The 24561-nt window shown below is 39.4% G+C and overlaps 1 protein-coding gene across 1 annotated transcript in view; it reads right to left on the reverse strand.

Moving 5' to 3' along the window:
• Positions 1 to 24561, reverse strand: part of Fbxo38 (F-box protein 38) — a 46315-nt gene that overhangs the window by 20186 nt on the left and 1568 nt on the right. The window contains 9 exon segments of the mRNA XM_028890130.2: positions 224 to 394; positions 4486 to 4616; positions 5853 to 5946; positions 8227 to 8364; positions 9395 to 9532; positions 12721 to 12886; positions 13091 to 13254; positions 15891 to 16024; positions 18942 to 19120. Coding sequence (XP_028745963.1) covers positions 224 to 394; positions 4486 to 4616; positions 5853 to 5946; positions 8227 to 8364; positions 9395 to 9532; positions 12721 to 12886; positions 13091 to 13254; positions 15891 to 16024; positions 18942 to 19069 — 1264 coding nt within the window. The 5' untranslated portion in view covers positions 19070 to 19120.

Below are 24561 nucleotides of genomic sequence, written 5' to 3' on the forward strand. Positions count from 1 at the left end.
CTCTAACTGGGACAGTGCAAATTTCTAAGCTAAGAGCTTTAAAAATTGAAAGAGGGACTGAATATATTTCCAACTCACATTGAATTAACGGTTCTCAAAACTTGTATGAACAATCCACCTAAAAATCTATGTATATAAAATATCTACATTAAGAATATAATATCACATAAAAAGACATATTTTACTACCAGAAAACACAGTGCTATTTCCAAGTTTATAGTACCTGAGATCCAATTGTATGGGTTGTGTAGATGAGGACAGTTATAAATTGCTAGATATTTGATACAGGAAAAAACTTCATTGACTGCCTTCATTCCTATATCAGTGATGATACCAGGATTTTCTACCACGTCAGCCAAACCATACTTCACCAAATCTGCATTAGCCATTCTGCCTAGAAAGAAATCAATTTCAAAGAAAGTCTCAGTGTCACAGAGAGTTGCCAATTCTGTATCATTCTGTGTGATTAAATTGTTCTGTTCCATCTATGGTCATCAGCAAGCTGGCTTCAAGTTCAAAGTCAGTGTTCTGAATGTATGGGAACATTCTCATCCAAACAAAAATTTATGTTAAAAGTCAAGGGACAGCTGATAGGAAGTAAATAATATTCAACTGTTTAGAAAGAGGAAATAGACTAACTTAAGAGATGTATTGATTCATACAATTATAACATTTTACTTTTTTACAATGAAAAATCACAAAACGGAACTCTTGTGGTATAAGGAACAAGTTTTTGAAGTCTGGTGTGGCCATGGAAAACTAGGATCAGATTTTACTTTGGAGCCCATAACATAGGTGAAGAGATGTCTACCCAGAATTGGATTCTAACTCAGACACATGCCACTGGCCAGGTCACAATCTGAGGTGGGGTTTGGGGGTTGTTAAGTTATCCTACATCATGCCACTGGCAACCACACTCCATCTCTTGCATATCATCATTCTCTCCTCCATATAGCTGGTCCTCACTCTCCAGGACAGTTAACTTAAACATAAGAGCTCTCTGAAGGATGTTCTGGTTAATTAAATTGTATCATCAGTGTGTAAGGTAGTACTAGGGATCTAAGAGACACATACACAGACAACAGACACACAGACACATACCCTATAGTCTTTTAAATTAACTGAACAACCCTACAAAAAAATAAAAAAAAAAATCAGTTGCTCTTGGTCAAACTGGTTTTGAACAATAGTGCAATGTATATTATTTTGCTTGGAATGTGTGTTAACCAATCAATCTACTCAACTTCTACCAACTTTATTTTCCATATACTTCACAGTTTCTATTACTGTGCAACTTGAGGACCTGCTGCTCTTTCTTGCAGAAGTCATCTTACACCATCCTAAACTTCAACCTCCTTGCTGCTCTTTGGACTTTTTCAAGACTGCTTATTCTTGTATGACGAACGAAATCTTGAACTCATCCTGTTTCTAAGTGCTGTCCACATAGTGACAAATGCATGTTCGGCCTTTAGTGCAACCTATTACTCTTAAGTTTTTCTACTAGCCAAGATTCTTAAAATCCTCATGACATCACCAGGAATTAATTTCTGTCCCTTTTCTCCTCCTCCTCCTCTTCTTCTTCTTCTTTTAAGCTTACAGGGCAGCTAAAGGTTAAAAACTACTTTCTAAATAAACACCTCAAGTATTAGAGATTGCTATAAATGTATTTAACTTTTTGCTTTTTTTTTTTTTTGAGACAGTCTCATGTTGCCTAGGGTGGTGTCTAACTTGAATGTAGCAAGGATGACCTTAAATTCCTGATTATCCTTCCTCCAGCTTCCAAATGCAAGGATTACAGGTGTGTACCACCAAACTTGGCTGTATCTATCATTTTTTTCAACATCTCCTCAGAGCCATTCAAGAGAAAAGTAGGGGAGGTATTTAAGTATCCTATAAAATTTCATGGCTAACAACAGGCAATTCTCAATTGCATCTCTCGCTAGAGTTCTAAAATTTAAGTCTATATTACTGACTGTTACATCCTGATCACCTTCGCATAAAGCTCTGAGATAACAAATCCATGTAAACAAAGAATCCTTCTCCGAGTATTCCTTGGGTCACTGGATCCAGCCATCTTTATTCCTAATACACAACATCAGCTTTTTAGTACATTCATCACCCAGATCTGGTACTACCAATTTTAATAAGTGAGAGAGGACAAAGGTGATGTTTCTATTAATCTATTTTGCCAAAGAAAATAACTCCGGTTTTCCACGAGGGTACTACTCCTTCACCTTCCTGCTTCCAGATGTGAATTATTAAAAAGGCAGACCAAGCCGGGTGTTGGTTGCGCACGCCTTTAATCCCAGCACTCGGGAGGCAGAGCCAAGCGGATCTCTGTGAGTTCGAGGCCAGCCTAGGCTACCAAGTGAGTTCCAGGAAAAGCGCAAAGCTACACAGAGAAACCCTGTCTCGAAAAACCAAAAAAAAAAAAAAAAAAAAAAGGCAGTGACCCTTGTGTGCCATGTGCTCATGTGCTCAATCCCTGCTCTAGGTCCTTGTCTTCCACATTATTTAAGACAGGTCTCTTGTTCCCTGATGCAGGGTCAGGGAGCTGTTCTAAGAACATCCAGGGACTCTCCTGTCTTCAGCTCCCACCTTGCCAAAGCAAAGCTGGCATTATAGCAGGGATTCCAAGATGCGTGTTACCACATCCAGCTTTATGTGGGTTCTCGGAATCTGAACTCAAGTCCTCATGCCTGACTAGTTTTGATCCCACTTTAAGATGGTCTCTCAAAGGGAACCTAACACTTATCCTGAAACAGAATCCCTAGCAATCTTTGGAGAAGCAGAGTCCATATATGGACAGGTTGAACAGTCCAAGGGATTGCCTTGTGAAAAGGCCAACACCAAGAGCCTATTAAATATGAAAAAAACTGAAACAAATTGCTTTGAAAGTATGAACTAATGGTAGTGAAGTCATATTTACATCCTACTGAAAATGTGTGTGTGGGGGGGGAGAAACACAGAGGAGAGTAACTGGTATAGCCACAGGAAATACCCGCATATCCCTGGTGAGGGGATTTTAACCCAATCCTTCAGTAGAGCTAAAAGTGGCCACTGGAAGGCAGGGAAGCTGCTAAGTTACGGGCTTTTAAAAAGACCAGATTCTGAGGTGAGGGCATCTGGATACAGATGCTGCAAAAATAGAGGATAGCAGCCTCTTTCATAACCAGAAAAGCTGGACAAGGAAAGAATTCATTTTCTATGAAACCATTCTTAACCTTCTAATGCTATGCTGATAAAACCTGCGAGTTTCCAAGCTACACAGATTAAAAGCAGTTCCAGCATTGTCTAGAAATGGGTGTTTTGATTTTTTAAAAAGAACCTTGCACTCATACTAGTGAGAACGAACCTCAATGATGAAGAAAGAAAAGAAATAATCAAAAGCTCAACTGGTACTGCTGTGATTGCAGTTGATTCCACTCCACTGTCCACATTTCACATACACTGAAATGAACAAGGAAGGGAGTCACGTTTTTGGTTTTTTTTTTTGCCCAGGGCTGTCCTATGGTTTGACCTAGGCTGTCTTGATCCACAGTATTTATAACTATGTTCTGCAATGAAAAGTAGATCCAAAGGAAACAAATAAACAAACAAACAAAAAAACCCATCTAGTGCAAGATGTTCAAAAATGAGAAACAAATTAATTCTTTTTTTTTTTGGGGGGGGGGTTCAAAACAAGGCTTCTCTGTGCAGTTTTGATGCCTGTCCTGGATCTCGCTCTGTAGTCCAGGCTCTGCGCACTCGAACTCACAAACGATCTCGCTCTGCCTCTGCCTCCCGAGTGCTGGGATTAAAGGTGTGCGCCACCACCGCCCGGCCAAATTAATTCTTAATAAAATAAAAATATGTTGGTGGAAATTTTCTTCACTATCTTACAAATGTCTCATGGGAAAACAGTTTGAAAAATGAATCTGACTGACTTAAATTCAACCCCAAGAGATGAGTTCCTAATTGTAAATGCATACCCAAATGTTATCAAGCCAGCAGCAATTACCATCAAATGGATACTAACCACTATGTGCTCACAGTATCTGCAAAGTTCAGAATCTCAGCAGGCTTATCATGGAAATGAACAATATGAGCAAAGAATGGGACCTCATCTGAGGAGACCATCAAAAGCTTCAAGAAATGTGATAGATCACATTCAACAAATAGAACTAAGAGTGACAATCTGTGAAAAAATGAAGCGGAAGTAGAGAAGAAATGTGGACAGTGGAGTGGAATCAACTGCAAACCCAGATAATGATTTTCTTGGCTTAGTGTTAACCACTGCATTCCCAACAGCATGCTAACCCAAGAGGCCATAGGGGAGAGGAAGTCAATAAACCGAAGTCTAAATGAGACACTTCTGCTCCGGGACATGCAGGCACTTAGACATCAGGTTAGCTTACACAAGAGAACAAAGGCACACAATACTCCGAGCTCAGTCTATCAAGCATGTTTCCACAGCAAATCCAGGAAGAAAACAGGATGGCTTACTCTGCAGCAAGAACTCGTCTACGTATCCCAGATGAAGGGTTTCAAACTGGGGGAACTCCAATTCTGCCATTTTTAGGGCAGAAAAGACACCATCTTTGGTTAAAGAAGGCTGGATGCGAACTTCATGCAACCTACAAACAGAAAAACATGTTAAAACACCAAATTAGATTCCTCCTGATAACAGAGCTTGGAAACAAGTTTATAATTTTACTAAAGTTATTGTAGATATTAAGAGCTTTTCCCCCCTTCCATTAAAAAAATAAACGATGACAAAAACAAACAAAAATCAACCAAACAAAGCCCCTGAGATTTCTCTTTTCAAGTGCAGCCTTACATTAGGCAGTACAATATAGCTATGGGATTAGTAACAATAAACCATATAGTAAGAATCCTAGAACCTGCCCAAGAACCTTTCATTTCTTCCCTGAGAACTTCCTGGAGAGAATATCGAGCTGGTGGATGGCTCAGTGGGGAGCATTTGTTATGCAGGCCCCATAAAGACCTGAGTTACCCGAGTTAAAATCTCAAGAACCCATAATGGAAGGTAGGAACTGACTATCCTTTTGTCCTCTGACTTTCACATCTCTCTCTCTCTCTCTCTCTCTCTCTCTCTCTCTCTCTCTCTCTCTCTCTCTCTCTCACACACACACACACACACACACACACACACACATACACACACACACGAGTGTAATAAAAACAAAAGTATTATAGAATATATTTGGCATCAGACAAAAATATCTTATGCTAGTGTTAATGCTTCATTTTAATAAAGATACACTTCTGTGGTACATAAAAAAACTAACTTAAACAGCTTTGTTTTATTTTATTCATAATTAACATTCTACTGGTAAAAACAACTTTTAATAAGCTGAAACTCAAGGAAAATATAAAAATGTTAGTAGAGGTAGACCTCTGAGAGGTGGGAAATAGCAAAGGTGATATGAAGTGATATGAAGACCCATTAAAAGTTATGGTGGTTCAACATTGCAAAAGCTAAGAGAGGTTTCTGAATAGAAAGTTAATCATCAACTAAACAATTCGGGAAACCAAGTACAAATGGGGAATGGTTCCAGAGAGGGTCACCAACTTTTATTGATGCTACACTCAGGCACTGCTCTCCTGCCCAATGTTATCATATGCCCTTCTAGGGCTGACCTCCCTAGAATGCAGTTCAAATGTCTCCAGTTCTAAAATCAGACAAACGGGAAGACAAACCATCTGCTACATAAGTGGTCCCTTTGTATTTTAAATCTAAATGAGCATGATTGAATTTTATATACGACTATTCACAGCTACATTAGCCCCGAAGCTTTCTAAAGCTTCTAATTCTAGAACAGCAACCCTAAGATGAAGACAAAACACACCTACGGGCGGCCGTGATGATGAGGTAACCGAGGTCCACTTCAAGGGCATTCTTGCACGCCCCTAAAACAATAGTGTGAAGATTCCTAAAACCACCTGGGTAAAGAAAAAAAGAACAAAAATGAGCATTTCTCTTTTACCTCAGTACTTTTGGTAAAGGACTTATACATGCCTTAAAAATAATTACTTGTTTATAAAAGTAAATGCTTTGTTTCTGCAACCAAATCACCTCAAGGTGAATTATTCCTAGTAGCTATTTCCCCCAAACAGATACTCATTCTGAAAACACACTTTGAGCATCTGACAATTCAAGCCTTAAGACAAAGAAAATGCTGGAAACCCATGACAGAAGTAAAGAAGGACTGATGTTTCCTGGCCAAATCCTGAACCTCCAGGGTATCATGGAATATGACAGCACTACTTCAATTCATTTTCATGTCTTTTCAAATTTTGTTGTAGTTAATTAATTGTGTATGTGTTTGCACTGGTGCACACAGCCATGTGGTAGCCAGAGATTCCTTTATTTCTCCTCATCTTATGCTTTAAGACAAAAATCTCTCAGTGAAACTACAATTTACCATTGTGGCTCAATGGGCTGGCCATCCACTCTGCCTCCTAGTAGTGGGGTTACAGATACATGTTGCTTGTGTGACATAAGCCTGCATATTGGGGCAGGTCCAGCTTGTTCACGTAGCAAACACTTTACCCACAGAGACAGCTCTCCTATATTTTGTTTCTAAAAGGTTTATTACATACCAAAAGGTAAGGGCTGCAGACAAAAATTATTAATGTGTAGATAATGAATTTTTCTTGAACACGAAATCACCAAGCATATACACTTTTGCATCTGGCCTCTTTGACTCTGCCATGTGACTCATCCACATTGCTGTTGGTGGCTCTCAGTTTGCTCCTTTGCATTGTACAGAACAGTATGTGACTGTCATATTTTAATTATCTATCCTATGGATGATCAGTGTCTGGGCTATCCCATTTGGGGGTCTATTAGCAACAGTGCTTCTATAAACAATCTCACATGTATTTCTGAGTAACATGTATTCTTTTCTCTTGGGTTTAAAGCTTATAGGTATGGTCAATGTTAACAGATGATGTCTATCAACATTTCTACGTGCTTCGATTAACTTCCACTCTCAGCACTGTCTTGCTGGAGCACAACCTGACCAATACTACTGTGTTCCATATTAGTCATCTCAGTGCTTGTGTGCCATGTCACACTATAGCTTTAATTTGTGCATCCTAAGTCTTGTGAAATTTTATCCTTTTTTTCATGTTGATCAGTCGAATGCATAAACTCCTATGTGGAAGCTTTTGTTATTAGTCCTTTCCTATTTTTTCAACTAGAATGCCTGCTTTTTTCTTAATTTCAAGAATTCCTTATGTATTCTTACTGGAAGCAAACTGTTAGAGATCTATACTCAAGAGTTCTTTCCACTCTGCATACAGATTGCCTTTTCACTCTTAATCAAGCCTTTTGAGATCATGCCTGTCCACTCTTCAGGCCTTCTCTCTAATGGATGGACACTGTGATCTTCTTTACTCATTAAAATAAATAAAAAGAAAGCAATGATGGTGAACTGGAGGGAGCCTATTCCCATCTAGGATTTATTGCAATGCAGGGAACTCATCACAGACTTGACTAGGTGACAAAATGTCTTCAATATGCTTTAGCAGTATTAACCACTTCTATATGTTATCAATGTTACTGGAGGATTTTCCACTTTAGTATTTTTTTCATTTTACCTTCTTTTCCATCTTTATTAATAATTTATATTAACTACATTTCTACTTTTAGTTACTAATTATCTAGGTCAATTTTTTCCTTAGCAGTGAAATGGTTAGCATTCTGTTAGTTCCTTCTGTCCTGCAGCTAAGGGATGTTAAGAGCAAGTATTTCTGCTTTCAAGACTTGTCATCTGACAGATGAATCTAATGTCCAGGTCCCGACATGAAAACTTCTATACACTAAATAATAAATACCAGACACACCAGCATCACATAGCCTGAGCTCTTTTAGAGGCCTGAGATGTCCACATCCTAGAGTATCTCTCCTCAAAGGGCACTGGAATTGGGTCAGCAGTTCTAAGAAAGGGCTCAAATATCTAGTTACCAAGTAACAAATAACAAACCAGAAAACCAGCCTTATCACCCTTCTCTTTCTCTCAGGGTTTAACATGCATAAAAAGGCAAAGAATATTAGCCTATGCTCATAGACATGTATCACCATCAAACATACCATAAAGAAAGCAAAGACAATTATGTAAGCATTACTTTTTTTTAAACTAAGAGGGTACTAAATAAAGCCTAAAAGAAATAAAAGCTAATTTTCAAAACTGCTTTCTAACTAAGGGAAATGAATACCTGATCTCCAACTGTCTTCAACCACATGTTGGATGAGACCACCTAGGAAAGGAACTCGAACCATTTCCAAGTGTTCCAAGTTCCGGGCAGATGCCAGACCTGTTACCAAGGGCACATATTTCAAGGAATTTGTCGGTCCTGGAAAAAGTAAACAACAGCAAATCTTAATGTAATAAATTCTTTTCAAACCAGCAAGTAAAATGAGTAACCTATAAGCCTTCTATGTTAAAAAGTGATAAACAGACTATTGGTGGCTGTCAGTGCTCCATGCTTTACTAAAGGGCTAGTCTGCTAACCATACACTTATCGAGCACAAGAATCTTTCAAAAACAATGTGAAGATCTACAGTATGTTTTGTAAATACACTTAATTCTCAATTTTCATTTCAAAATAAAAAATGGGAAAAAATTTCAAGAGGAAAATTTGTTCCTTCACTCAAATGAGCGTCTATCATTTCAGCATCTCTTTGTGTCCAGTAGTGTGTTGGACCCTAGGAAAGACCCCCAAAAGCAACAGACTTATCTATTAAAAGATTTCCAAAGGAGAGACAGCAAATAAATAATTCCAAAAGAATGAAAAGGTTAAAGATATAAAGTACCAAAGTAAGGCATACTACACTCAATAAAAAGGAAGAAAGAGAAGAGAGGTATGTCAGGAAAAGTGGACCCTGAAGAACATGCATAAGCCGAAAAGACACATGTGTCTTGAGGTAAGAAAAGAGTAATATAAGGTGACCTCAGAGGAAACTGCATGTCTGTGGAGGCAGTAAACCCGCAAAGAGGGTCAGAAAGGAGTCTGTGGAAGGGTAAACACACCTCAAATGCCAACAGCAGACTGGGTACTACTAAGGGCTCTGTTCAGTTGAGTAACATCATAAAAAACAGCTTAAGGTGGAATAACTTTACCAATGCTTAGGAAACCACAGACTAAAAAAACTGAAATCTGTTAAAACAATCCAATGGACTGAAACCTGAGCTTTCATAAAAGCTAGTCTATGGTTTTTTGTTTTTCGCTAAGGTTGATTTAGTTTCTACTGTCCACAAAACAAAAGATATGCTTCATTCACAAATGTAGACAGCAACAACATATTTTCAGTACAAATGCAGAGCTTGCCAGGACATTTTCAGAACAGCGGATGCTTAATTCAAGCACAACTATATAGCATTACCTGCACAGTTCCTCATGACAAAGGTTCTCAAGCTGATGCAAAGGAAATCTTTAAACGGCTGTGGCTTAGTGAGTCTCACCCACTTCATGTATAGGTGCCTTAGCATCGGGATGCAGGGGATTTCAGGAACATTGACCCCTGAACAAAAGAACAGATCATGACAAAAACACTCAGCACTTTCTATATAGTATGTCCAAGAGTCTAGTTTTCAATTGACAATCTATCCTTCAAGGAGATCTATGACATAATTAAAATCCACCAAGTTTGGTTTAAGTAAACAGGCTAGTAAAGAACTTTTATGGAAACCATATTATAAAGAATGGGACCTCCAATCTATTTCTGTATTTAAAACACACAACTCATAGCCATATCTTATAGGATGCGAAGTAAAAGTAAGTTTCTGAAAGCGCAATTGTGAAGATGGAGATGAGTGGCACAAATACTGCACGGCCGCCACTGGCCACTACTGCCCCATCCGTAAGAAAGATGAATTTCTCGGCTAATGCCAGCTGTTTTAATATTATGGTCTGTAGTAGACAACACATTCAAGATATACCTTGAAGTCATTTCTACAATTATATGACTCTTGAGCATTTGTAAATATGTGGAATAAGCCAGCACGGCTTTGAGAACAAAATCTGACAGCTATTTATTTTAATACCACAAAATGTTAAGGATATTTTATGCCTCTGATGAATCATATCCACAGAGAACTCAATTTGGAAGAGGGGAAGGGTATGCAATGGGGAGGTGTCAGCAGCTGTGGAAGAAAAAGACTGATAACTCATGAATCCTAAATGGAAGGAGGTGGCTTCAGAAATGTGCTCCCACCATCAAAACCCTGTGTGTTAGACAAAGCCTGAGAAAAACCTAAGGGTCCATGGGGATGGTACTTAACCAGTAGCTGAAAAATGAACATGATGCCACTGTTCTTCTCAAGACTGCTAATAAGAACAGCTAAAGAAAGCGAAATCACAGAATTTCAAGCCGGTTGGCTCTTTAAAAGATAATTCTGAAGAATGCCCCTACTAACACTTCCATGGATTACTTCTTAAGCTGTCTTCTCCAAACTGCAGAGTACTTTAGTTTTGACTATGTAAACACACTATACAGCAACGAATGGGAAATAAAAATGGGGATAAGACCAAATGAAGAAACTCAGACCACGAAGCAAAGAATCCACAATTAAACTCAGTGTCCACCAAAGGCACCACTGCTGGCTGTGATGAGAGTCAATGGCAAGGCCACCGAGATCCAAAGACAGTTATCTGATGTTCAGTCCTATTTCCCACCAAATTTAGCGTATAAACAAAGGATAATGTGTACTTCTTCACATTCCCACCATACAGTTAGTACAAAGCTAAGAGTCAATCACATCGTTCATTCATTTCAGTGAAACTTGCCACATACTTATATTAGCAGTTAACTGGTGCAGGCACTATGGAGAATGTGAAGATATAAAAATGTACCACCTAACAGTTATATGGTAAGCTTCGGAAATTACAGAAGCAGAACCTCTTTACCACCTAAAAATCCAAATATTCAAATCCTTCCTCAGACTCACTCAACAATATTACAATGAAGAGGGTCTCTACTGTCCTTCTCTACTCATGCACACAGACTTCAGTCTATCTCATATCATCCCTCAGGTCCTCCTGCGATTATCTAACCCGATTTTAGAAATTTCTATATCCTCAGAAGATCCCCAATATCTGGAGTTATTTTTGGAATATAGCATATATTCAATACAAACATTAATAATAAAATATAAACTTAGAAAGTAAAATATAAACTTAAAATATTCATAAAATATGAAACAAAATATTTTGGCTGAGGATATGGCTCAGCTGATAAAAGTACTTGCCTAGCATGCACAAAGACCTAACCAGATTTCATCTTTGTCCGACACCACATAAAACTGAGGATTAGTGTATGCATAATCCAAGTAATTGGGAAGTAGAGGCAGGAGGATCATAATTCAGGGTTACCCTTAGCTATCTAATGAGTTTGAGGCCAGCTTGAGTTACATAACACTCTGTCTCAAAATAAAATAAAAAAATAATAAAAAAAAAATGTCAGACAGTATTAATAAAGAGCCCTCAAAAGTCTCTTAGCAGACGAAGTCAAAGATGAAAAGTTAAACTTGATAAAATACCTGCCCTTGTTGAAAATAAGGTGAATTAATTTTAAAGAGCATGCACATGGAGAAAGCACAACGCAATGATGCAAATAAAGAATTTCTGAAAAAGACCACTCCATCACATTCATTCATTCATTCATTCATTCATTCATTCATTCATTCATTCATTCATCTCAAGACAGGGTTTCTTTGTGTAACAGCCCTGGCTGCTGTCCTGGAACTCACTCTGTAGACCAGGCTGGCCTCGAACTCTCAGAGATCCACCTGCCTCTGCCTCCCGAGTGCTGAGATTAAAGGTGTGTGCTACTACTGCCCGGCTTCCATCACCATTTTTTAGAGGAAAAAGGTAAGAGGCAGAATGTTCACTCTAATGACTCTAGACTGAAGAACATGGTAATTTCTAACAAGTATCTAGGGTTTTATAATGTTCTAGATTGAGGTTTCAAGGCACTAGCTATGTCTGCCTGTTTAAATTTAAGTAAGTTAACTGGGCATGGTGGTGTGCCCCTGTAATGCCAACACTCAGGACCTGAAAAGACAAAGATGGGTAGAGCGCTCCTGGCCAACCTGAGCTACATAGAAGATCCTGACTCGATTAATCAGAAGGAACTGAAATAAATTTGGAAGTGTAGTTTCTTAGTTTCAGTAGCGAGGATGAGTGCGAGCAGCAGAGTAAACACAGCCCATGGTGTAGAGTGGAAAGGCACTTGTCTTGCTGTAAACGCACTTGCCATGCAGACTTGGTGACCTAAGGTCCAGATGGGAAGACAGAACTAACTACATACACTTGTCCTTTAACCTCCATGTGCGCACCATGGCACACACACAACACATACAAACACAACTAAATAAAATTCCTCCTCTCAGAAAGTTGAATTGGAGATTCCTCCTCTAAAAGGCAAAATCAGAGTAAGGGCAGGATTCTAGCTTCTTGGAAAATCACACACACACAAAAAAACCTTCCAAACTGCCTTCCTTCCACGTGGCAACAGACTGCTTGAAAAGCAACATTTCCCCTTGAGAGATCTTCAGCTAATGGAAAATCTGAGCTTTCATACAAATCTCACAAGCACGACTTTTTCTACAACCAGTCAATAACATGATCCTTAAAATTTCCTGTTTCAGTGAATATTCACTTACACAGTGTTTTAATGTATGATAAGTGAACCAGAAAGCAGGTACTCACCAACTAAATGCAAAGTTTGGATTTTGGCTCCTATGGGGATTTTCAGTTTATTTTCAGGAGGAATTGGAAATGCTCCGTTACGATTACGAAATTTCCCCAAAATATGAACATGCGGCATATATGTCCAAATGGATTCTACCAATTCCAAATGAGATGTTTCTACACCCTAGAAAATAGCACCATGGCAAGCATAAGGAAGGCTTTCATTTCGTATCCAACGTGTATCTTTCTGTACAAGATGCTGACCATGCAGTAGAACTCAAGAAAAGTTTGTTAAGTGTGCAGTCTGCATGTGAGTAAGCCTCATGGTCCTCTGATCCACTAGTTCATCAACCAGCTGATGTTAAAATGCCCCACCCGGTGCACTTACCACCAAGTTTGGGCATGCTTGCAAAGCTTCCAGGACTCCTGGAATGCTGAAAGCCTCATGGCCCCTCACTCTTCGCCTCTCGAGATATCTAGGGTGAAGGCCATACAGCTGTTCAACATCTGGCATCTTCTTCAAAAGTGTGAGGAAACTGGAATCTGTGAAGCCTGAGAAGATCAGAAGCATTTAGAACAGGGACATTGTTCATTTATAAATATTTACTAAGTACTTGTAAGATTTAATAAAACTCAAACAGAAAAGGGTCCCTTTGAAAGTTCTATAAAGCAAATGCTACAGCTGCATAAGCGGCACGACAGATGACATGCTAGTCTCATTACATGGAAAATGTGTCACATCTACTGCTTGCTCAAGATTCCACTGCATGTTTAGCATACTCCACAACTAAGGTTGTTCATCTACTATGTCCTTTTAAGTTCTGGGTACTGTCAGGGCATTTCAACCTTCACCTAACAACATATATTTAACCTAGATAATGTGGCTTTATGGACTAGAGGATGGGAAGGGACTACTAATCACATTACCACACAGTCTCCTATCCGAAAACCTCCAGGGTTCTGCAGAACACTAAAAGTACAAAGAGGATACGGTCCTCATTTTTAAGAAATTCAACATTTCACCTAATTACCATCCCAAACTAAGTTCACTCATTCTAACCATTTCCTTGCAATCACCCTCTTCTATGTTTAGGTTACTTTCCATTATTTCAGACAGTTGATTAAAAAAAAAAAAAAAAAAAAGACAGAGGAACTGGCTAAGAAAACAAGAACAATCAAATGTGAGCAGATGCTGAGATGGTGAGAAACTGTGTATCTGGGAGGCCAGTTGTACCTTGTAGCAGGAATTAACAAGATGCAAACAGAGACGGGCAGGAGCTATTGGATGAACATATGGAGACAAGTCACAGGCATGACATATTTTCTATTACTGGAGCCTTGGAAGGTATGTGACAATGTCAACAGTCTGCTCACTGATAACAAAAGATTAACTTTCCAACTAAACCAAAGTACTGAAGATTTAAAAAACAAAAATGTTCTATTTGTATGGGGCTAATCTGGAGTGGCTGACTATAGAATCACAAAGGTAAATAGTAAGAGGCAGGCATGGTGGTGAAGCCTGCAACCCTCAGCACTTGGGAGGTAGAGACAGAAGGGTCAAGAATTCAAGGCTAACTTCAGCCCACGTACTAGTAAGTTTAAAGTCAGCCTGGCCTACAAGCAAGCCTGTTTCAACAACAAAGTGAATAATAAGACATGACCACAGATATTCCTTGCTCTCTATTATTACAATGGGTCCTATTATTCTCTTGTAGTGTTTACTGGATGAACCATTAAAAGTTAACTATTTTATATGTTTTCTCATTTTCTATCAACATAATGGATAAGGTAGGTTATCACCTCATGTACAAATGGAAAAACTAAAGAAGTAACTAGCAATGCTAGAATTCAAAATCTAATGTGAGCACTACAAATGTTAGCCTCTTTTTACACAGACTATACCATAAATGGGGAGGAAAGTTGACTGAGATGGGATGTGACTCCAAAGAGATCACATATATGAGCCATTGGGGTACTTCTAGCAAGATTCAGGGCTTTGGTTGGGCATGGTAGCACATGCTTTTAATCTCAGCACCTGGGGCAGACATAGCTGAATCTCTGAATTTAAGGTCAGTCATCTATACAGTGAGTCCTACTAGCCAAGGCTACACAGTGAGAGCCAGTCTTAAAACCAGGATTCAGGGCTTAAACTCCAAAGAATAGGCCAGTGTAGCATTACACACATTTAATGTGATCTTCTCCTAGGCTACAGATTGTACGCTTCCATTTTCTTTTATATTCGCTGCAGAAATGAAAAGCTTTGGGCTCTCAGGTATTTATTACAGTTTGAAAATTGGCCATGTGCACACAGATTCTTCCCTAATATGGTGAGAGCCATGATGTTAATTTAATGCTAAGCTTGGAGCACGCAGGAGCTGTGCTGTCCTCCAGAATCCTGCTTTCAGATCTGGTAAAGCAGATCTAACACAGAATGACCTAACTATTCTCATGCTGCCTTGACTGATTTCCTGCCTACTACAAACCACCACTGTCTAGAATTAGATGAACACTTTCCCTTCATACTGCTTCCTAAGGAACTACAGACAACTGTGTTTCGTTTCCGTTAAGCTGAGTTTTAGCCTGGCATTACAACGTTCTTTTCAAGAATGTACATGTTGGCAACTACTGTATATGGATGAGTTCCGAGACTCCTCAAAGGACAACACCACATCGACGCGAAGGCACTCTAGATGAAGCTGTTCTGTCTGTCCAGGAGAATGCAACACAGTACCTGCAGCCTTCCATTTCTGTGCTTTTGGTAAGACTTCCTTGTGTTAATGAGTTTGTCTGCCTCAGACTCAATCCCTGGTTCAAAGTCTTATAGTCTGAATATTATTTTTTAAAAGCATGATTTTAAAAGGCTCTAATAAGTAGCAATAGCAGAGCATAGTAATTAACAGACTCCTGCTAAATGAAAGGCAGCCCTTTTTATTGTTATTTTACTAAGGATACAAACTAAGGACTTCTTTACGACATATTCATCCATGTATATCATAGATTTCCCCATCATCTGTGTCCTCTTTCTCCAGGTACACCTACTCATGCTCTCCCTCCGAACAGTCCCTCATGTTTTCATGTCATAAATTGGTTACCAAATAAATAAATAAATAAAGGAATCACATTCTATGGGACCATTTTTATTACATTCTGATAGGGTGCAAATGTCCCTCGAAGCTCTCTCTACTTACCACTTGGCATATATTCCCACCACCGCCCTGCACAAAGATCCACAACTCTGACAACTCTCAGGTACAGAGTAACTGCTTCCTTTAGCTTCCGAGAGAGACATTCCATGCACATGATATCCTGCAGGGGGAGGTACCTTTGTAATGGAAAGAAATATTAATCAAGGATGCATGCAGTTCCTCTCCCTCTACCATGTCCCACCCTTCAAATGATGCAAGGTATTAGGAACAATCCGCAGCACTTTAAAGCAAACGTATGTAAGGTCATTCAGCTTATAAATTTTTAGATTATTTATTTTATTATTTTATGTGTATAAATGTTTGCCTGCATGTATATATGTGCACAGCATGCACCCTGGTGACCTTGGAGTTCAGAAGAGGGTATTAGATCTCTTGGGACTGGACTTACAGATGGTTGTGAGATACCATATGGGTGCTCGGAATCAAATCTGCACCCTCTGCAAGAGCCACAAGTGCTCTTGACCACTGAATCAACTCTGCAGTCCCCGTTTGGCTTTTGAGTAAATATAGGCAAGTCAGCAAATACTCAAGTACCCAAGTAAAGTGCTGAGCTCTTTCCATGAGATAGCGGAGAAAACCTGCAACACTTTTGTCTGTAAGTTTTCATGAACAAAAGAAAATTTAGAAATGAACATCCCAAAAGGCAAAAACGAGGCAAAGAAGAGAGAGGACGAACAGAAGAAAGCTCAGCGCGTGTCAAGGCACACCACCGAGGAAAGAGAGGTGACAACAGAGATGGAGCCTTGAACACAGCCACATGGGGTGTCACTGTCCCAGCATCTGGTCCTGGAGCCCGCCCAACCATGCCTGCTCCTTCAAACGCCTTCCTCTCCGCCCACAAGCACATATGCACTGCGTTACAACAGTGCAGTTGGAGTCTCTCCTGTGATGTCCTCTCTCTTCCCAATCTTCTCAGCTCCTTCCTGGAACTCACAGCCAGCCTGCTTCTCGCTCGTTTCCAGTAACACCAACAGGCACCTTTAAAGAGCAGCGATGCTCACTTTGTCTCCTAAAGCCTACACACACACACACACACATACACACACACACCCGGGACTGGAGAGAGCTTCCTTGTCCTCAGTGGAGACCGTGCAGTCACAACTGCACCAAAGGTATGTGCCTGGCGCTCTTTCTGCCATGCAGCCCTTGCCGTTTCTTCCTTCGCCGCCGCCACCCTGTCCCTGGTCCTCTAGCTAACAGCTGCTGTGCCAAGGAGGCACCAGCTGCAGGGCTGCTTTCTGCTGCCACCATCTCCTAGATGAATCCTCAACATCCTTCGCTGGTTCCTTCACCTCCGCCTATGTAACAAGCTCCCTAACTAAATTATCCTCCAAGTCCAGCTGAGCGTATCTTCCCTTCTCTGCTGGACTCCTCACTCATCCGCTAGGTGCTACCATCATGCCATTTTAAAAGTAGTCAAACTGCCTCAGAAAAGCTAAGGCTACAAAAATCCCTACAGCCAGTCTGGTGGGAAGAATAACAATCACAACACATCACAGCTGACTCTAATTCCAAAGAACCATGCTATTCTACGAAAAGTCGATGTGTGTATGTTGAATATTCTTCCATTGTACTGTTCTCCTACCACTGGCCCTTCTTCAAAGCTATTTAAATAAAGAGAATAAAATCAAATTAAATTTCCACCCAAAACCATTCTTGCTAGCCATAACCTAATTAACTCTCTAGAACTCCAACAATTTTCAGACAATACATGACTACACATTATATATACAATGAAAAACACTGAATTTGCTTTTTAAATCAAGTCTTACACCATTCCAATATTTTTACTGTTATCCAAAGTATTTTCCTGAGTTAGTTTTATAAGCTCTGAGTAACTTTAAAAAAATAAATCAAGATTATTGTTTATCAAACTTTCCCTAGGAAGAAGAAATGTATGTTTTTCTGTGATAGATGTGGTTAAAGTCTAGAGTTGAAGGGGCACACAGAAAGTAGGGCGGGGAGAGGAAAGGAATGGGTGCATACCAAAAACATTTATTTGAAAAATAGCATAATGGAACCTAATTTTTCATAAGTTAATAAAAACCGTATTATAAAAGTATGTAAGTACATTTTGCATCAACAAAGGTTTCTTTTAAGGGAGACCAACTTTTTTTTTGTCTCAAGGATACGTGAAGGAATCACGTGAAGGAATCACTACAACATCACAGGAGTCCTCAGAGAAAAATTCTAGAAGCCTACAAATAAAACTTAACTAGTTATTCAACACACTTCTGAAAACTTTATAGGTAGGAATTTTTTCTAGGTAAACAATCTAAAATAATGGAAAACCTAGGGGCTTAGGAAATTTAATTACAATTATAAGTACAGAAGAAAGAAAAAACCCAAAAATGAGCCATGTGTACCATTAACAGACTAGAAAACAAAGACCAACACGTAACTATGAAAATATGTTGTGATATAAAAAGGGGAGAACAGAGTACATGATCATTAAACCACATACCTATGCCTTACAATGTAATGAATGCTCTGAAAGCACTGTTTCTCCACTGAATCCTAAAACACCTCTGTTCCCATCATTGGTCCATAGGTAGAGACTGGTGGACCAAGGATGCTGACTTGGGTCTCCACTCTGTCTCTGAGTGGTATGGATAAAGATAATGAATCAAAGAAAAGAATGAAAAGAAAGGACAAAGAGTGAAAAGAAAAGAAAACATTTTTTTTCTTGCATTAATTAATGGTTTTAATAATGCAGCTTAGTAAAAAATACAATTTAAAAATTATTTGGAGGCTGGGAAATGACTCAACAGTTAAGAGTACCTGCTGTTCTTGCAAGACCCAGGTTTGACTTAGAGGATCCAACAATCTCTTCAGATTTCCTGGGCACCAGGCACACATGTGCTACACAGACACACATGCCACATAGCACACAGAGAGACATGCCAACAAAACACTAATACATATACAGTAAAAATAAATAAATCTAAAGGAAAAGCAAAAGCTTTATAAAACAAGTTTGCTCTTGGTTTTTACATTTTAGGTACATAAAAGTGAACCAAATAAAAATCTCACCTAAAAATATGACAAAGCACTTCATGTGACAGCTGATTCATATAGTCCTTCATTTCATCTGCTATCGTTTCCTCTGGGACCTCACTGTCCATCGGACACATTTTAACGCTTTTCTTCCGTGGCCCCATGATGCCCTGAGTGCCCAGGAACAAATCTCTCCTGATTTTAGTTCACAAGACCTGAAAGGCAAACAGAGTAGAGGAGTCTAAGGATGCACACCAGACTCCAGCCCAACCGTCCCTATTACAAGTGAGTCAAGACCACGCTCACTTAGAACTACTGATGACCAAAGGATTTGAGTACTGATGTTGCTACAACACACACCATGTTCAAAGTTAGAAAAGTATTAATTTGTTCTATTCTAAAGACACAGAATATCTTTCCCAAAGAACAGTTGAGATTATACATATGAATTATTTAACATTATTTAATTATTTAACATTTAACAGAATAAAGTTCTATTTTCTCATTTGTATTCTGGGACTTCCTACCCAACTGGTTCACTCTGTTTCTTCAGGCATCAATTTCCTCAGTTTGTAAAGTAAGATAATTAAACTAGGTAACAAACTGCTTCTGGCTAAGAGCTTATGATTCTAAACACAAATCCAAAATTAATGTGTAAAGGGATGTCTGAAGTCAGAGAAGTGAACTTTTCAGCTATCAACTTAAGTTGTCCCTCATCTGTGTGCCATTAACTCCGAGGAATTCAACATTTCATATAGGCTACCCACAACACAGCAGAGACTCTGACTCTCATTTTTGACTGCCACAAATCATTATTTTCAGAACAGGATTCAGCCTTTTGAATTCTTCATTCTCCTACATACAAAGTGAGGAAATGAAACTGTACCTTCTGTGAATAGAATAACATCAAACTATCGACACTCTCATAAAAAAAAAAAAAAAAAAAAAAAAAAACATACAGAACTTGTAATTCTGAAGGGAAAATTCACTTCTATAAAGCATATACATTTTGCTTTATTTTAAAAGCTAGAGTACAGTGAGTCTGTGACATCTATGTTGGCTTCTTGATGGCTGATTTATGTTATCCACTTTATTATGGCTACCTGACCACTGGTGATAGAACCTATAACCACCTTAAAAATTATACAAACCAGTTTCTAACTATATCACACCCATTATTTTCCTGCTTACTGTCTCTCCTCCCCAATTGAAACTTCCCATTCACCGTAGCTCCTGAACCTGCTTCTCCTCCTTGGGTTCTGAAGAGATCCTCTGCTCTATGATCACTCTTGTCTAATTTCCACAAGTGTCCTTCTCTTCTATGACCACTCTTGTCTCCTCTGCCAGTTGCCCTGGAAGCCAGCTTCTCACTGACCAACTGTACCCATTCCTAAGGCTTCAGCTACCACAAAGCAAACACAACATACAAGACACATTGTCCTTTACTGTGGGCCACTAAATTCCTAAATTATAAACCTTGACCATCCTAAACACACCCAGATCTCTCATGTTCCCTGACTACTCATGAGCTATCACCCATTGTTCCACAATACTATTCTTACATGCATTCCCACTGGCTTCTGGGACTCTAGCAATCCTCATCTAGGCTACGGTGACTAACAGCTTTCTATGGGGACCCAGCACTGTACCATCAGAGCCTACAGCAAAAAGCCAACCACAGCTCAGGCTTGCAGTGGGCAATTCGTTGAATAAATGCTTATCATACCACATTTAACACCAAAGCTACAGCTACCTTTTCAATACATTTCTCATTTCTTACTAAGTTAAAAATTAAAATCAAAAGCAAGGTGTAGACTAAGTCTCAAGTGTAATTTTATCTAGATAAGAGTAAATGACATATATGCCTGTTTTGACAAAATATTAACAATGGTTACTTCTAGGAAATGAGAGCTGATTTGAACATGAAAAAGGAACTTATTTTTTATCTCATATTCACCTCAATTATTTCAGATTTTCAGATTCACTGTGCTTATGGAAGTTCTTTAAAAAAGAAAAAAGAAAAGGAAAGAATCAGTGTCCAAGGAACCGTGGCTCCTAAAGAGTAAGGATCTTTTGAATCCAGCCTCAGCTACTTGTCTAATCTCATCTTCCAACCCTTACCTGTGACCCCTGGTACACTTCAGTAAGACCGTCATCCATCTAGACAGCTTTCTAAACATGGAATTTTCTTTGTATGTTAATATTCCTTTAGCCTCCCCCAGCCCTTCCTATTACCCCTTCTTCCTAGTCTAGAAAACCATTAATTAGCCTTCAAAATCCAATTTAAATTTTAGTGGTTTTGTGAAAACGTCTCCTTTCATCTGCACTCTATGGAACATAACAAAACTCCACAGCTACTTGTGTAATGATCTAATGATCACACTTGTTGTTTTGCCAGGAAAGAGTCTTTATCTCACCTCCAGGCAACAAGTCTTCACTCATAATAAATCCACTATTCCATATGCATCCACTAATCATTTCACACTCCTATGAGCAGCTTGTTACCACAACATCCAAGAATGACATCAGTAAATACTACTAGAGGTTAGCCCAATAAAAATACATGTAACACCTATCTCCAGCATTCAAAAGCTCTAAAATACTGTTAACTTGCAGAGCCCAGTTTACCTGGGGGCTGCCCAGATGTTCAGAACAATCCTCCAGGTACTGAACACATGCTCTAGGTTGAAGTGTTTTGACAGCCCTCAGATGACACGCTCCGGCCCTTCCTCCTTTCCCCCACTGCATCCGGCACTTAATAGCCCCTTCCTCTTAAGACTGTATCTCTGATTGTGCACTCTTATTTTGCAGTGCTCTTTCTGAGCCATATTTAGTAATCCCCAGTGTCCCAGATATTTGTGTGGTAATATTTTGTTTGTGCTCTCACAAATAAAGCTTGCCTGGAGATCAGAAGGCAGAGCTAGCCACTAGTTAACCATAGAGGCCAGGCAGTGGTGGCTCACATCTTTAATCCCAGCACTTGGGAGGAGGAAGCAGAAAGATCAGAAGTTCAAGGCCACTTGGGCTACACAAGATTGATCCAGTCTAAAAGAGAAACAGAGCCGGGCAGTAGTGGCTCACACCTTTGATCCCAGCACTTGGGATCTCAGGTCTTTAAAATCCACACTAGAGAGGTGGAGACAGGAAGGAATATGGCAGGGCAGAGAGAGGACTATAAGGGGGGAGGAAGCAGGAGCCCAGCTCCCTTCAGGCTGAGAATTCCATAGAGGTGAGAAGTCTCTCTAGTGGCTGGCTGCTCTGCATCTCTGATCTTTCAGCTTTCACCCCGATTCCAGGTTTTTATTATTAAGACCAATTAGGATTCGACTACATATTTGTCCCATGTATGCTTAAAATTTTAAATCAATTCATCTTGAAGTTTACAAAATTCATTTGTTTAGAACTCAAAACTACAGAGATATATCATACGGAAGATAGGTGTGTCTGACAAGCCGATGAAAGTCTACTTAGTCTATAATCTGTATCAAAACCAAAAACTAGTGACACAAAAGAAAAAAATATCCAAATTATCAAGACTCACAGGGTATTCACAGCTCTGACATTAGGCCTACAATTAAACATGTGTTCTTCTAATTACATACTTTTCAGGTAAGAAAGGCTGTAAGCCTTTGGTGAAGGGAAGACTTGAGATGATGCCAGGATAAGGGACATCTTTACATCAGGAGGTTAAGAGGGGAGGGCCCATAGCCAAGGGGAAGCCCTCTCCAATACAAGCAGGTACCTCTGGAAACATTCGTGAGAAAAAAAAAAATCTTCCTCACTAAAGGACTCCTCTATTTTTCCTTAGCCCAATGCATATTGACAAAAGATAACAGAATCGTTGAACTCAACTGGGCATTGTCTCATTTACATCAAATATCAGGCTGAGCTATGCTGAGCATCTCCTGCATGTGAAGAAAACAAGCAATTCATGATACAAAAGCAGACTATCATGTTTTTGCCTTCACGGTAAGAGGGATTAAAAAGCAAGTAAAGAAGGAAGGAAACTAGCCATGACCAGCCTTTATTTTCCTTAAGGAATAGCAGGTTAAAAGAGAGAGTCTAGTTACCAGCAGCAGAAGAGATGAGTTGGAGGAGACCTAGCCGAGTCATGAGGGTGAGGGACAGGTGACTATTAACAACACATAAACAGAAATATGTGGAGATGGTATTTTGAAATACCAAGCAGTGGCACTTCTCTTCCACTCCCATGCAAGAGAGTTACAAATAAAATTCCAGAGGCTCTTTCAGATGAATAAAGAACCAGAGTGTCAATCGGGAAGTCACTTGTCACAGCACAGAAGACTCAAACTTCCCAGCCTACATAATATACCTTGTGATTGGCAGTCCTCAGCCACTACAGCTGTCTCTCCACATTCCAGAACTACACCATTGCCTAAAGATTGGGCTTCAGGATGCTCCTATTAGAATTCTGACCATACCACCCTTCACAAAGCTAGGCTTCCACACAGTAGCCCACTGCCACCTGGGTAGTCCATTAGCATGCCACAGAAACCTGTTTACCAGAGCTTAAGCACAGGAAGCTTCCATATTGTTTGGGCACCCCAAGCACAGTCTTAAGCCTGAGTTCTTTGCCAGTGCCCTTGAAACCAGTTCTTTCTAGAATATATTTTCTCTAAGGCCTTCAGCCATGTCCTCAGCTAAAAGGACACTATAATAACCTGACAGATTCGTTTGGGTTGCTCCCCAAATTGTGCCTGGCTTAAGCTTTAATATTCAAACAGTTCTATGCCTGTAATTAAGTTCTTTTAAATGTGTATTCCCATCATAAATTTTACTGAAAACTATGGTGCATAATTCTGAAATCACCTGTGCCTACAAATATCTTACCTCCTGGACTCCTTCAAGCCCTTTGAACTGACAATCTTCCTCTACCTGATCTATCTTGTCAGCATCTTTATCACAGGCTACTAATCAGGAAGGAGTAATTACTCCTTTTCCTCATCTCACTCAAGGACTCTGAAACACATAGTCGTTTCATACTAGTACTTCACAGAGGAGGGCTAAAGTAACTTATCATGAAATTAGCCAAAAATGGAGGGATCTGAATCAACATCTCGGTCTGTATCTAATCGATGGTAATTCTCTTGAAATGAATCCTTTCTCTTGATTACTAGCATCTACCTACTCCTCCATCCCCTCATTTATTTACTGTTTGGTAAGTACAAGGTGGCAGCAAAGTCTTCCTGAGTGGCTTACCCTCAGAGATAATTCTTACTTCAATCATTCCCATTTACTAAGATCAAATGACAGATCATCGCCCTAAAAAACAAACATAAACACAGAACAATGATCTCCTTTCAACATCCCAATGGTCTTACATTGCCAAGGTCTTTCCTGCCTGTGAGGTTTCTAATGCCTCTTTATTTTCTGTTGGCTTCAGTTTACATTACCTTGCAAATCACCTAATTAATATTCACAGAGCATTTTATATATCTAGGATATACTTTCTTGCCACAAAAGTGTCATCCATCCACCATACTTGTCTGATCTAAAAGAGGGGGGGGGGACAAACCTACACTAATGAAAAGGGCAAGGAATCTATCTAGTTCAACCCTTTATTCTACAAATAATGAAAATTATGATATACTGTCTTGTCACTGAGGCAGAATGTACCATTTCTGAAGCACAGATC

Source organism: Peromyscus leucopus, chromosome 19 (assembly GCF_004664715.2).
Source record: "Peromyscus leucopus breed LL Stock chromosome 19, UCI_PerLeu_2.1, whole genome shotgun sequence".
Lineage (NCBI taxonomy): Eukaryota > Metazoa > Chordata > Mammalia > Rodentia > Cricetidae > Peromyscus > Peromyscus leucopus.